Below are 13,881 nucleotides of genomic sequence, written 5' to 3'. Positions count from 1 at the left end.
GTTATTAATTTTATCTTGTGCATTCAATGTATTAATAGAGCGCGTTCCCATATTGTATAAAACACGAAATTGAGCATCTTTCTTTGTATGTTTTTTCATAGAAAGGTTTGATAGTAGTTTAACAGAACGCGCCAAAATCGTCGTAGTAAAGACATGCATTTACTTTAATTTCACCTCCCTTAGGAACAGTGTTCAATTAAATCTGCAAAATGGATACATTGAATTGAGAAGAGAACAAAGTGTAGTAGTTGGGTAGGAGATGAGGTTCATGTGGAATTTTTATCGTATAAAATATTATCTAATAATGTGCTAGACATAGTAAAAAGATAAGATTTTGTGCCAATGTGAAAAGTGTAGAAACAATTTAGAAAAGAGGAACAAAAAATAAAAAACGAAAGAAGAGACAGGAAGGGTGAAGAAAAATTAAAATATTAAAGAGAGAATAAAGTTCAAATACATAAGTAATCGAGTGAAGAAATTAGTAAATGAAAATATCTGATTTAAAGAACTTGTTGTAAAATTAAATTATACTATAGTTTTCGACATCAACATGTGGTTGTTTTCAGTGATAAGAAACTCATACACCCTAACTACTTCAATTGAGAGGGAAGAATCACCATTTGTGTTTAACAAATATCTGATTAATAATCGTTAAACGACAATATACACTTTGGTCTTCGTACTTATAGCATAATTGTTGAGATGTCCTATAGGGTGTGATCTAGGCCATTAATCATGATAATCAACCCGATTCCAATATCAATTAGGGTGAAGTTGGAAATAATGTTTACATGTTTGCAGTTCAAACCAAGAAAAAGGACATTAGAGGGCCAACTTTTCTAGTAGACTTTTTACAAAAATCAAGTTTAAACTATCATAGTACAATCAATATTTTTTTTTGATATTAAACCATTATACTATGACCAATGATCGTTCTAGCAAAGATTTAAACCCGAGTTCTTCCGAATAATTTAACTGTTTTTCGTTCTTATATAAGAAGGGCCATACAATTTTTACTTCATTGTATTACATTTGCTACAAAAAAATATTGTATATATTTCAATATATTTCCTCAAAGGACCTGACTTAATGTTAATAATATAATTCAACAAAGAAATTCCAAGTGCCTAAATTTTTTACAGACACCACTCAATAGAATGTGGGGTGCAATGAAAAACTCTTCAAGCAACATTAATTAGACTTTTGGAGGAGGAAGGAGCCATTTAGATGCTTGAATCATTCCAAGTGTAATGAAAGGTTTAACTTCTGCTTCAGTTAGTTGCTTTGCGACACTTGCACGTGCTTTAGGATCTGACTTTGGTCCTGTGTTCTGATATTCTCCAAAGTATGAAGTTCTGTGGATACCATCATTTATTAATCAACAATTTATGTTAATTATTCACAACTATTAAATTTCTGACCGTGGAATATACAATAATTATTAGATGTTAAATGCATTAAAAATTTATATGTGAATAGAATGTAAGCAAACAACTTCACAAAAAAGAAGAAAAAGTAAGTAAACAACAAGTTGTGTCGCTAAATCTTTATGGATGACAAAACTAATTATAAATACAACGTCTATATTGTGAAATGGTTAATGTTATTTGCAAAAATATCACAATTAGTATGAATTAGGCTACTTAAAAGTTATAGTATTTGATATATTTTAGTCCCTACAAAAATTATGAAATTTCAAATTTAGTCTCTACATAAATTTTATTTAATTTTAGTCTCTACTTCACTTTTAGAGATTGTTATTTTTAGTCCATGGAGAGACTAAAAATGTCATGATTTTATATAGATTAAAAATATACTTAACATGAAATGATACTAACATATTACTAATGGATGGATATAGTTATAAATTCAAAACTACAAAGTTAAGTTAAGGAGTTACTTGTCAAATTCAGGGTGCATGGCGTTATCCCACCCTTTGGGATCAACAACATTGGTCATAGTTGAGTAAGCATAGATAATTTTGGGATAAGTCATCCATGCCCTAGCTAAGAAAGTAGTACTTCCAGTTCCAGTAATATCACAATGCACAAATGAGTATAAATCAGCATCTGATGCACTTTTTCTTGCTTGTGCTACTATCACTGTTGGCCAAGCATCACCAAGAGCTCTTAATTCACTTTTCTGCATCATCAAATTAATCCTCAATTAATTAAAAAAAATTGTATTAAAAGATACAACCAATGTTTTAAACTAGATGCATCACCATTCTTGAATTGTAAACAATTTTTTTTGGTGGTGGTCCGGTTTCAAACTTCAGACCTTCCATGTATTATTCATTATCCATACCAACTGAGTTAAACTTACGAGGACAAATTCTAAACAATTGCGGCTAAAGTGTGATCGCCGGTGATTGAAAACTTTTTTTTTTTTAAAAACCTTGAATACAACAAATGTTAAGTATATTTACTTACCAAATATAGAGACGTCCCACTTCCAAAAATGAAATCCACAGTGCCTTGAATTACGCAATCTTTAAAAATATGATTATGTCTGTCATCACAAATTGTGTCCTGGAACCCAAAGAACTTACAATTATAGAATGCTGCTTTGTCACCGGAAATTCTCAATGCAACCGCTTGACCACCCGCGCTCTTTCCATCCGGTCTTGGTGCAGAATTCTGTACCATCAAAACCATACCCAAAAAACAACATAAATCATAAAAATAGCCAAGACTGGTCATATATTTCATTTGTTACAGACAAATTGGATTTAAATAGCAAGAAAGTATACAAACCGATACGAGGATGTTAGCAGCCACGAAATAATCCGATTCAACAATCAATGTAGCACTATCAACTGTGCCATATTGTTTTGCAGTTCCACCATACGTTAAATTTGGCATATTTCCGGGTGCCCCATATAATGTAACGAAAGGTTTTGTCCTTTCAATTTTGATCTTCTCATTATAATTTCCACCACCAATGTTCAAAATCACACGTACGGTGTTTCCGGTAGGTATGCTATTAATTGCAGCGGTGATGGTTTTGAAATCACCACTACCATCTTGCATTACTTTAATAACTTTAGCACCAGCCTCTGCAGTCACCAATGCAGGGTCAAGGGTACTTTTTCTTTGTTCTAATGGACCCACATTCGTATTAAACCATGAATCTACTTGGGCTCTGTTAGCAGGAACTGGAATTGTGTCATCTGATAATGCAACATTGACTATGAATAATGCTACTATTATAGCAACATTAATCGTATAGGTTCTTGTTTTTGAGACCATTTTACTTGTTTTTAATTTTGTTTTGAAGTTTTTGTTTACTTGTGTGAATATGTGTGATTGGTTATGCAATTTATATGATATTTGTGATACTTAATTTAGGGTGTATTTAATTTGATTCAACCATTTTTGTGTGAAGAAAGCTAAAATTAAACATGGGGTTTATAGATCATTGATTCAAGTTCATTGGCTGGGAAAATAGATTATATGTTAGTTTATTATTACTTAATTGTGGTGTCTTTGTAAAAAAAAAAAAAAAAAAAAAAAATAGAGTGTGGTTGTTAACCATACAAATGTGTAAAACCAAATCTTGTAGCGTTTCTACACCAGAAAATGGTGAAGAGTTTGACAGAGTGATTCTAGGCCTTGTATATTGAGAGAAAATTTAGCGTAAGATTTTTCAATTTTTTTTGTTTTTTTTTTTTTGTTTATGAATGAATTTAGTGTTTAGTTATATCATAAAGTAGATGTAATAAAAAAATAAATAAATAAAGGGACAAAGTTCACCATGTGTTTGTCTAGTAATAATGGGTCAAAGTTCAAATCAATTTTTTTAAAGAATATGTTTATAGCATTTTTTTAATGAGAAGTAGAGTTATACATGTTGGTACATGAAAACAATAATGGAGCGTAACCAAAAACAAAAAAAAAAACAATAATGGAGCTAGTTTTTTTTTTTTTTTTTTAAGGGAAGAATGGATCTAGCTTAAAATGTGGCTACCCAATGCTAAATCATGAGCTATCTCATTTGCTTGTCTTCCCACTAAACTTAACATAATAGTTTGTGAACCGAGAGGCAAAAATACGTTTACAAGCTAATATAACATATCCAAAATCCGTAGCATCATCTCGATTGTTGGTGAAGGCATCCACTGCTGTTTATTAATCAAGCTCGAAATCAATATTGTCAAAATCTAGTTTTAAACCCAATTATAAAATATGAATCAACCCAAAATAAAATTAAAACATGTGAAAAATTACTAAAGACAATAAAGTATGGTTATTTAAAAGTTAATTTTATACTCTAAATTATTAAATCAATAGCAAAATATTTAAATTTAATTATCATTGGCATTTAAATTATAAAGAAATGAATTAATTTTTCTTAAATGGTGGTTCAAAATTAATATATATCATAAAAATATTTATTTATGTTAAAATAGATTAAAGTGTAGTGCATATTTAATTATTAAGGGAGATGGTTGTAATTCAAGCATCTTATAAGGGAGGGGAGTATAAATTTTATTTTTCAATGGAGGGTAGTGTATATTTTAACATAAGAGGGGAGGGGAGTGTAATTCAAACATCTTTGAGGGGAGGGGAGTGTAATTTACTCAAAATATAATTAATATCTTTTTTTAAGGAAATGTAATTAACATCTTATTGATATTTTAAAGTAACAAATAATACAACTTTTATTTTAAGGGAACAAATAATACCCCTATAATAAGACAACTAATGTGTAAGTATATGCATAATTGTAATTTATTGGACCGTGTACTTTTGTGTTTTCCCTAAACCAAAGATTCCATTGAGCTTGATGTTAATGTAAAAGTTTTAATATAATACCACATTGGAAAGAAGGAATCTCTTATTTACTTATTCTTGTGATAGCCTCAAATGCATTGCTAATTAAGGAATATGACCATGTGTGCCCTATTTGGCATAAGGTAAGCATTTAGAAATGAAGCTGAAGAGTTTCTCCATAATGGTAAGTTGTTGAAAGGCAAAAATCCAAAAAGCTGAGTCACTTGATTTGACTTCAGAAATCAACAAAATGGAATTTTATTCAAGGGGGGATTTTGTAGACAAAAGTAGGTCGCTCTTTCACATTGAATCCTTGTAATAAGGTTATACGTACATTGATGTAATTGTAAATTATATCTCTTATGTTCACATTGATATATTTTTTTTTCTTCTAGAAAAACATCTATACCACTATAAAACCCCAAACAAATGTTCAACAATAATTACAAAGCACAGTCCAGTTTATTACATTTACACCCCCTCCCACACTATTTCTATATTGGTGTCAGAGAATGAATATTAATTATCTCACTTTTTCTTATGTGTTAATTACTTTGCTGTTACCCCTAGCATCATCAACAAATTCATATCACCCAAAACAGATTCCAGCTATCTATGTTTTTGGTGATTCCCTTGTTGACAGTGGTAACAACAATTATCTTCCAATTCAATCAAATGCAAAATTTCCTCCTTACGGTATAGACTTTGATGGTGGCAAACCTACTGGTCGAAACACTAATGGAAAAACGGTTGTTGATTACTTAGGTGAGAATACACTATTCACATTTTTCACTATGTCATTTCTTTGTTTCTTAAAATCATAGTTCATTATCTTAACAAATTTTTCCTACTAATTTATTAATTTATCTCTATGTAACATGTTAGCTCTTTAGATTTAAGGCGTTTCTATTGTTCGAAATGAGTTAGTGTCTCACATAGACATCATTCTCTTTTCTCAAATTAATATCGGTATTGATATGTAGTGTCTAGTGTCCGGACTTCATAGATTTATTTGAATGACCTTTCATTTCGTTCTTTATGCAGCTATACATCTAGGGCTACCCTTTGTTCCCCCCTATTTGGGACTATCAAAGGCTCAAAGAAACAAAATCACGACAGGCATAAATTTTGCGTCCGCTGGTTCTGGCATTCTTCCAGAGACTAACAATGTAAATTCGATACCTACATTTTTGAATTGAAGAGTTCTTTATTTTTATCTTATGTTGTCATGATTTTTTTTTCCTTTTTGCAGAAAACTTTGACTCTTGACAAACAGATAAAGTTATTCACAAGGGTTATTAAGAATAACTTGCCACATATGTTTGATGAAAAAGAAAAATTAGAGAAGCATCTATCTGAATCCTTGTTTGTTGTCTCTACTGGTGTGAATGACAACTTGGTTGACAGAACCTTCCGTGGCTCTAGAAAATTTTCTTCCTATCTGTTAAAAGAATTTTCCCTACGCTTGCAGGTATACGTGACAAAATTTATTGTTTTTTTTCCTCTATTAGTATAACTGCAATTATACATTCCTTAAAAAAAAAACTGCAATTATACATAAAAAGACATTGGAATCTACATATACATATGGTTTCATGGCAATGTTTAGCAAAACTTCCCCAACTTAGGCTCATCTAGATTGAACCATTGATAAAATATTATAAAATAATAGGAATGGTTATGATTGTTTTATTATTTTGACCGGAAACTAAATGTATTTGACGATAATGTAATGTATTTTGACTTTTCCATTGAAAAAAAAAGCACCGTTGAAATTTTTCTATTGTAGCTTTAATGAATCTTATTGTGATTCGGTGATGATATAATTTATTTAATCAAACATGGTAAAACTATGGACTATCAATGTCCATTTTCTCTGATAAAGGAGGGTTAATACAAAGAACAAAATATTAAAAAATAAAAGATTTTTTTGATAAACTTTTCCAATAATTTTATTTGAGTGTGTATGCATCATCCAATCATTTAATATTATATCATATTTTTATTTTAAAATAATTCAATTTATAAATAAATTTTGGTTATAGGATCCTTATATCTAACCAAACTTGAATTTATCTAAGAATTACCTTAATTACCTTAATTTTTACAATCATGTATTGGTTTCACACTTAATTTGTTCTAGAATTTTATTTTTGGATTTTAATAACTCCCTGATGTAATTTTTATAATAAGCTGAGATAATAAAAATTTCAATAATACTTCAATTTGTATGGACTACTTGCACTAAAAACACTCTCCTACTTTTTAAACTTTAATTTTAATTTATTTTTTAAAAAAATTAAGCTGGTTTTAACGCAATCTAAAATTGGAGCAAATGAAATTTCTTTCAATTGTGCAATCAATCATTTGCTTATTGCAGAAACTTTACAACCTAGGAGCTAGAAGGTTTTTCACGAATAATATTGCACCACTTGGGTGCTTTCCATCATTTGCTCCAAAACCAAGACCAAGAGGAGAATGCAATGAGAAAATAAACAGGGCAATTTCCTATTATAATAATCGTTTGCCTAATGTACTTCAAAAGCTGCAGTCTCAACTTCCTGGCTTTACTTTTATGCATTCAGATCTTTATGAGTCCTTTATGTATCTAAGAGAAAATGGATACAAATATGGTAAGAGAAAATTCAAATGGTTATTCAATGTTTGATTTAACAAGATTCAGATCCTCTCTCACGGTGCAGCTGCAACAATTTTTTAACTAGTTGATCCACACAGCTGCTTTGTGGGAGAGGAACTGAGTCGAATTTTTAAAGGCTTATGTTGGCATTGACGGACCGAATTGAATAGTAACTGATTTTCTTTGCAGGGATATTAGAAACATGGAAACCTTGCTGCCCAAATAACATTTTTGGTGATCTCCAATGCCATCCTTATAATGCTACTTGTGCAAACAGAAACACTCATATCTTCTTTGATGATCACCCGTCTCAAATTGCCAACAAAATATATGCAACACGTTGCTTCATTGAGAAGACAATATGCAAGACATCTGGCTTCAAGATGCTCTAATTAATAAATAAGTTGTATTATTTGAACAACAAAATACAGATATAAGCTCTAATTAATATATGTTTATGATTCTGTTTTCACTTTGTAATGTAGCATAAGGATAAGTATAATAAACTAGATTAAGATCTTCCATATGTGTGAGCAGATAAAGGTGTACTACATTAATATTACATTGGATCTAACATAATTTTGGAAAATCAGATTGTGAGGTGATAGGGATCACTTTTTATAAACTCGATTTAGGCCTTATATTTATTAAGTGGAATTGAGTTTTATGAGAACAACCCCTTCACGTTCAACATTACTGGATTTGGTACATGGATATAAATGATGATTGACCCCTATATCTAGATTAATTATTTAACTAATCAATTCTAGATTGACAATAATCAATTATTATACAATTTTTAAGATAAAATTTCTGTAGAAAAAGTTGTTTTTTAAAATTTCTATGTAGAAACTTTATGTAGAAAAAGTTGGTAAGTTTTATATAGAAAAAGTTGTTTTTTAAAAGTTTTTATGTGTTGAATACACAATTTTCAAAATAAATTTTTTAATTTTGGTTAGGAAAATGACAAAATATTTCAACTTTACAGCAAAGACTATATACTTTTTTGAGTAAGATAAAATGAAATTATAAAACCAAACAACTTTACTTCCCCCGCACAATGACTACTAGGAAGAAGGAAAGAAAAAAGTATAGTTACATCGAATAACGAAGTAAAACACCAAAAAGAATGTTAATTACTAATTACAAGCATAAAATAGGATTGTGTCACCACATATCGTAATTAAAAGTAATGTTGACGTGTTTCACCTTCAACCACTTATAAGAATTAATGTATCTTAACTTTGTCAAGCAGGTGGTGAATGGTATCATTTTTGTTCTTGAATATTCTAGCATTTCTTTCTTTCCAAATAACCTAAACGGTGGAAAATCAAATCAATTGAAGTAGGTCGCGTTTGTATTTTGAGAAGCATCCCAAGACACTAAACCGTGACAAGTGATCCGAGAGATAATAAGGTGTGATCATAACAAAGCCTAACCAATCATAAATATATATCCAAAGCTGAAGAAAACCGTCACTATGAATAAAAAGATGAGATGCATTAGTTGAAATTACCGCCCTTTTGATCAAATTTTCTTTCGTTGAAAGGCGATTGCGAAGTAAGCGCCACACGAAAAGATTAAATTTCAAATGAATATCCCAATGCCAAATTACATTATTATCATCTGCAATGTTTTGCTGATAGTAAAAAATTATAAGCACTACTGATTGTAAATTTTTTAGAAGCAAGTAATCTCCACATTCACATGTCATTAACACCATCCTGCAAAACTATTGAATTCAATGACCCAATACACTTCCTCCAAAGCCCCATAACCTCCTATGCTAATTTCAAGTCAAAAATTGCTCTTCTCTCAAACAAAATTGCTCACTACTACGTAAACCGCCTAAAATAACCTCAACGTGACTTAAGTCACGTTCGACATATATGACCCAAAATTGATGTGTACATATATGACCCATTTAAATACCCAAAAATAAATTTCTACATTAGATACAAGTAGAAAGACAAGTCTCTCGTTCCATCTTCCCTGACATTCTTATTATACTTGTTTTTTTTTTATCTATGCCACTCAGGCTCCCTAGTTAACATTTTTTTTCATAAAAATTAATCACAAATTCGTTTTTTATTGAGTAAATAGTTACTTTGATCTCTAACTCGGCACCTCGATGTTACAAAGGGACCTAACTGAAAGTAAGTATGCACAGTTAGGGACTTAACATCAAGTCTCCCACAACCACATAACAACTTCATTGAAAAAGATGACATAATTCTTGACGAAGGGCAACACTTTGTTTGGACGAGTTTGAAGATATTTATTTTCGGTTAAGATATATTGAATTTCTGGGATATTAATATTTGGTTTAAGGACCAAAGTAAAAATTTTCTACTTTCAATTTAGTCCTAAGCATAAAACCTTTGTCACGTCGTCAATTAACAGAATTATTGAAACGCCAGGGACTAAAGTGATAACAGACGTACACATTCAAAGACTGCTTTATCTTTAATCATGAGTCAGATACCTATGTAACAAAATTATTGAAACGTCACGGATTAAAGTGATAATGGAAGTACACATTCAAAGACTGCTTTACTTTTAATCCAGCGTCGATACCTATATAATAGCGAGGTGCAGAGTCAGGAGAAAGTGACCATCTACTCGTTTTTATTAGCGGAGTTGAAAATTGATGAGTAGAGAATTTCGGGTGGCACTTTGGTGCCATTAATGGCACCATGCCATTAGATCAGAGTCAAACATTGCCCCAAGTGTGTGTGTGATGTGTGTGTTGGATGCTATCAATGGCCAGGATTTAATGGCACGGTGCCATTAATGGCACCCAAGTATTGTCCGAAAATTTCTATGAGAATCACGTGGCCATATGCGTGCTTGACTTAAAAAGACCACTCTTTCCTCCGGTATTCCCATTCAAAGTCAAACACTGTTTGTGGAAAATCGCTTATAATCATCAAATTGAACGAAAACAACCCAAGCAAGAAACTAACCATGTCAAACTCAAACACTCGCATTCTCATATTCCCATACCCAGCACAAGGCCACATGCTTCCACTCCTTGACCTAACCCACCAATTAGCCCTTCAATCCACCTTCACCATAACAATCATCATAACCCCCAAAAACCTCCCCATCTTAACCCCTCTCTTATCAACACACCCAAACACAATCAAAACACTTATCCTCCCATTTCCTTCACACCCCAAAATACCCTCAGATGTAGAAAACCTCCGTGAAATCGGAAACCCAGGAAACTATCCTTTCATTAACGCACTTTCCAATCTTCAAAACCCAATAATCCACTGGTTTAACATCCACCCTAATCCCCCTGTTGCTCTCATCTCCGATTTCTTCCTTGGCTGGACTCAACAACTAGCTAGTCAACTTAATATTCCCCGAATCGCTTTTTACTCATCTGGTGCTTTTTTAACCGCGGTTAATTACCGTTGCTGGAGAAACCCACTTTTCTTTCAGTCACAGGAGGTTGTTGAGTTCAATGAAATTCACGGAATGCCGTCGTTTAAGCGTGATCATCTTCCTAGCTTATTCCGCCGTTACATTGAATCGGATCCTGAGTCGGAGTTTGTAAAAGATAGTTTTGTTTCCAATGATGAAAGCTGGGGGTTTGTTTTCAATACGTTTAGAGCATTGGAAGGTACTTATTTGGATAATATTCAAGGTCAATTCGGTAACAGAAGAATTTTTGCTGTTGGCCCGTTAGGGTATGGTCGGGTCGGGTCGGATTTGGAAGGTGGATCCGACGTGTTACGGTGGTTGGACCGGTGGGATGAGGATGGGTCAGTGTTGTATGTTTGTTTTGGGAGTCAGACATTAATGAGAAAGGATCAAATGGAGGCATTGGCATTCGGGTTGGAAAGATCCGGGATCCGATTTGTTTGGGTGGTGAAGGTTCCATCGACGGTGGAGCAAATAGAGGAAGGTTATGGATTGGTGCCGGAGGGATTTGAGGATCGGGTTTCGGATAGGGGGATTGTGGTGAAGGGTTGGGCCCCACAGATCGCGATATTAGGTCATCGGGTTGTGGGTGGGTTTTTGAGTCATTGCGGGTGGAATTCGGTGTTGGAAGCTGTGGTTGCCGGGGTTGGGATTCTTGGATGGCCAATGGAGGCTGATCAGTTTGTGAATGCAAAGCTGTTGGTGGAGGATATGGGAGTTGCGGTCAGGGTCTGCGAGGGATTGGATACGGTGCCTGACCCGAATAAGTTGGGTCGGGTGATATCAAGAATTATGAGTGGGGATAGTCCACAAAAGAAAAGAGCTAAGTTGATGAAAGAGGAAGCTCTTAGGGCTGTGAGTAAGGATGGTGTTTCCTCTAAAGAGTTTAATGAACTTGTCCATGCTTTGCAGCAACTTGGTGTTAAAGAAAGATCATAGTGTGATATAGAGTCAAATGTTTTGACATTCATGTGTAATTCAGGTCATATGTTGTATCAACAATATCAAAATATAGGCTTTAGTTTGCAAAATATTTCTGTTGTATCAGCAATATCAAAATATACTATCGGTGTCGGATACACATCGGATACCAATTCTTTGTCATTTTTGGAGTATCGGGGTTTCACATAAATATAGACTTTAGTTTGCAAAATATGAGATGCATTTTTTTGGAGTATCAGCAGTTCAGCACTATATGCATTTTTTATAACTTATGTTTAAAGTAAAGCTTCATTCTGTCTTGTGAAGGTTATGTATCTTTTAAAAGATGGTGGTTAGTCCTTATGTTCAATTCTTCATAATCTCTTCTACATAATAAGATGTTTAATTGATCATGACTGTCTCTCAACTAGAAAATTTACACATGTTTTTGACCCTCTACTGAAATATCAATTTTTTTTTTTTTAAATTTTATTTTTCCATTATGTTTATTTAATTGTGTTGGATGATTCTTTGTGTTACTTGTACCACAAACACAATTACAATATTGTGTCTGATAATTTCATTTAATATTTCAAGTAAAACACAATTAATTGGTCCTGTTTGGTACATTCATTTCACTCCAACAACTGAATGAATTTTAGTTGAATGTGCCATTCATGTAATAACTAACTGAGTACGACCCTTTCACTGGATTTCTAATAGCACTTGCTACACGAAACAGATTGACGTTCAAAAAATGACTATATGTATGACCATTGAACATGTTTGGATATTTAAAAATTGGGTCTTGTTAACGAGTGCCACCGGGACACTCTTTAAGCATACCAAAATTATCAATTATTATTTTAAAAAGTCAACTATTACAATTTTCAATGCACTCAATACACAACTTTTCATAAATAACTTACTAATTAAAGTGCTTAAAGAGTGCCTCGGGAGCACTCGTTAACATTTCCCTTGAAAATTAGCAAATGAAAAGATAATGAAACAAAGTTTCAATCTCAGTGTTTGTGTATTTTATGATGGAATAGAACAAAAATATCATTCTATTGCATGAAAAGTTGACGTATTGAAACAAATTTATAACTTTTTTATTGCATTTTTACTCTTATTTATATAGAAGAAAAATGATAAGAATACCTTTTTTTTTCAACACTTGTCGTAATACTCACTCTCTTATTTGATAAAATTTATATTGATAGCACTAATTGTTTACAAAGTGTGAGACCTACCTTAATTTCAACCAATAAAGGAGTGAATGTTTGTCGTCCACGATATCGATACAAATTAATTTTTTTATTAGTTTTTTTCTTTCAAAGTCAATTAAAAAGTCATAAGTGATGTTGTAATTTTAAACAATGTCAAATACATTATCAAATTTTAGATGTTTAAATAACACTTATATATTTATAACACACTTTATTTGGTTCTCCTCTTCATCCATGTCCATATTAAGTCTAACCCATGTGCCCATATCTACATATTTTTAAGTTGATATTGATGTTTTTTCTTTTCTTTTCTTTTTAAAATAATATTTGTTCAGGTATGGGCCGACGACCAACCACTAATAAGTTTCAAAGGACTCCTCACGAAAGGAGTCCTCGAGGCAGTGGCATGAGAGTGAACGAACCCAAAGAAGAATAACCAAAGAAGGCTGTAACACGGGAATAAAAAGAGCAATAATATAGTAGTAAAGTAATTTTCTACATTCGGGATGGGTATTTAGAGCATAATTATCGGTTGTAGTATATGCATATGTGAACAGAGCCTGCCAAGAGAAACACCACTAATTGAGTTTCTTTGGGTGGTAAAAGTTGACCCCGTAGCACTGCATTGATACGGTAGCTTTGTCTGATTTTAATGTTCTTTTATAATAAAAGGTGCTTTTGATGTTAATTTTTTGAATTAAAATGATAAAAAAAAATATAATTTAAAGTATATTGTAAGATAAGTGGGACCTATTTTAAAGTTTTAGAAGAGTGGTATGGATATTTAGAAAATGGAGTTGAGTGGTTTAAATAATTGAGAAGTGTAAAGTAATATATTGTATTATGTGAGACTCATTTATACCACCCATATGTGTAACACCCCGTT

At 32.2% G+C, this 13,881-nt stretch overlaps 2 protein-coding genes and 1 pseudogene across 3 annotated transcripts; 2 read left to right on the top strand and 1 right to left on the bottom strand.

Annotated features, from left to right (window-relative positions):
- Positions 1–957: 957 nt before the first annotated feature.
- Positions 958–3,294, bottom strand: LOC146922051 (pectinesterase PPME1-like). The gene is made up of 4 exons (XM_085715186.1): positions 2,757–3,294; positions 2,433–2,639; positions 1,901–2,142; positions 958–1,355 (listed from the first exon to the last, which is right to left on the bottom strand). The coding sequence occupies exons 1-4, from the start codon at positions 3,249–3,251 to the stop codon at positions 1,196–1,198; spliced, it is 1,104 nt and encodes a 367-aa protein (XP_085571312.1). The 5' UTR covers positions 3,252–3,294; the 3' UTR covers positions 958–1,195.
- Positions 3,295–5,121: 1,827 nt separating this feature from the next.
- Positions 5,122–7,937, top strand: LOC146922050 (GDSL esterase/lipase At2g03980-like). The gene is made up of 5 exons (XM_085715185.1): positions 5,122–5,540; positions 5,820–5,944; positions 6,028–6,246; positions 7,156–7,408; positions 7,603–7,937. Exons 1-5 carry the CDS (start codon positions 5,288–5,290, stop codon positions 7,803–7,805), a joined length of 1,053 nt encoding a protein of 350 aa, XP_085571311.1. The 5' UTR covers positions 5,122–5,287; the 3' UTR covers positions 7,806–7,937.
- Positions 7,938–10,305: 2,368 nt separating this feature from the next.
- Positions 10,306–12,022, top strand: LOC146922049 (UDP-glycosyltransferase 89A2 pseudogene; annotated as a pseudogene). Its single transcript, XR_015012352.1, has one exon. The product of XR_015012352.1 is annotated as a UDP-glycosyltransferase 89A2 pseudogene (transcript).
- The last annotated feature ends 1,859 nt before the right edge of the window (positions 12,023–13,881 follow it).

The sequence above is a fragment of the Medicago sativa genome, chromosome 5 (genome assembly GCF_051527215.1).
Source record: "Medicago sativa cultivar Bolivia chromosome 5, Bolivia_mono, whole genome shotgun sequence".
NCBI lineage: Eukaryota > Viridiplantae > Streptophyta > Magnoliopsida > Fabales > Fabaceae > Medicago > Medicago sativa.
The sequence above is the reverse complement of the archived record's forward strand: the minus strand, read 5'-3'. Positions and strand labels throughout refer to the sequence as shown.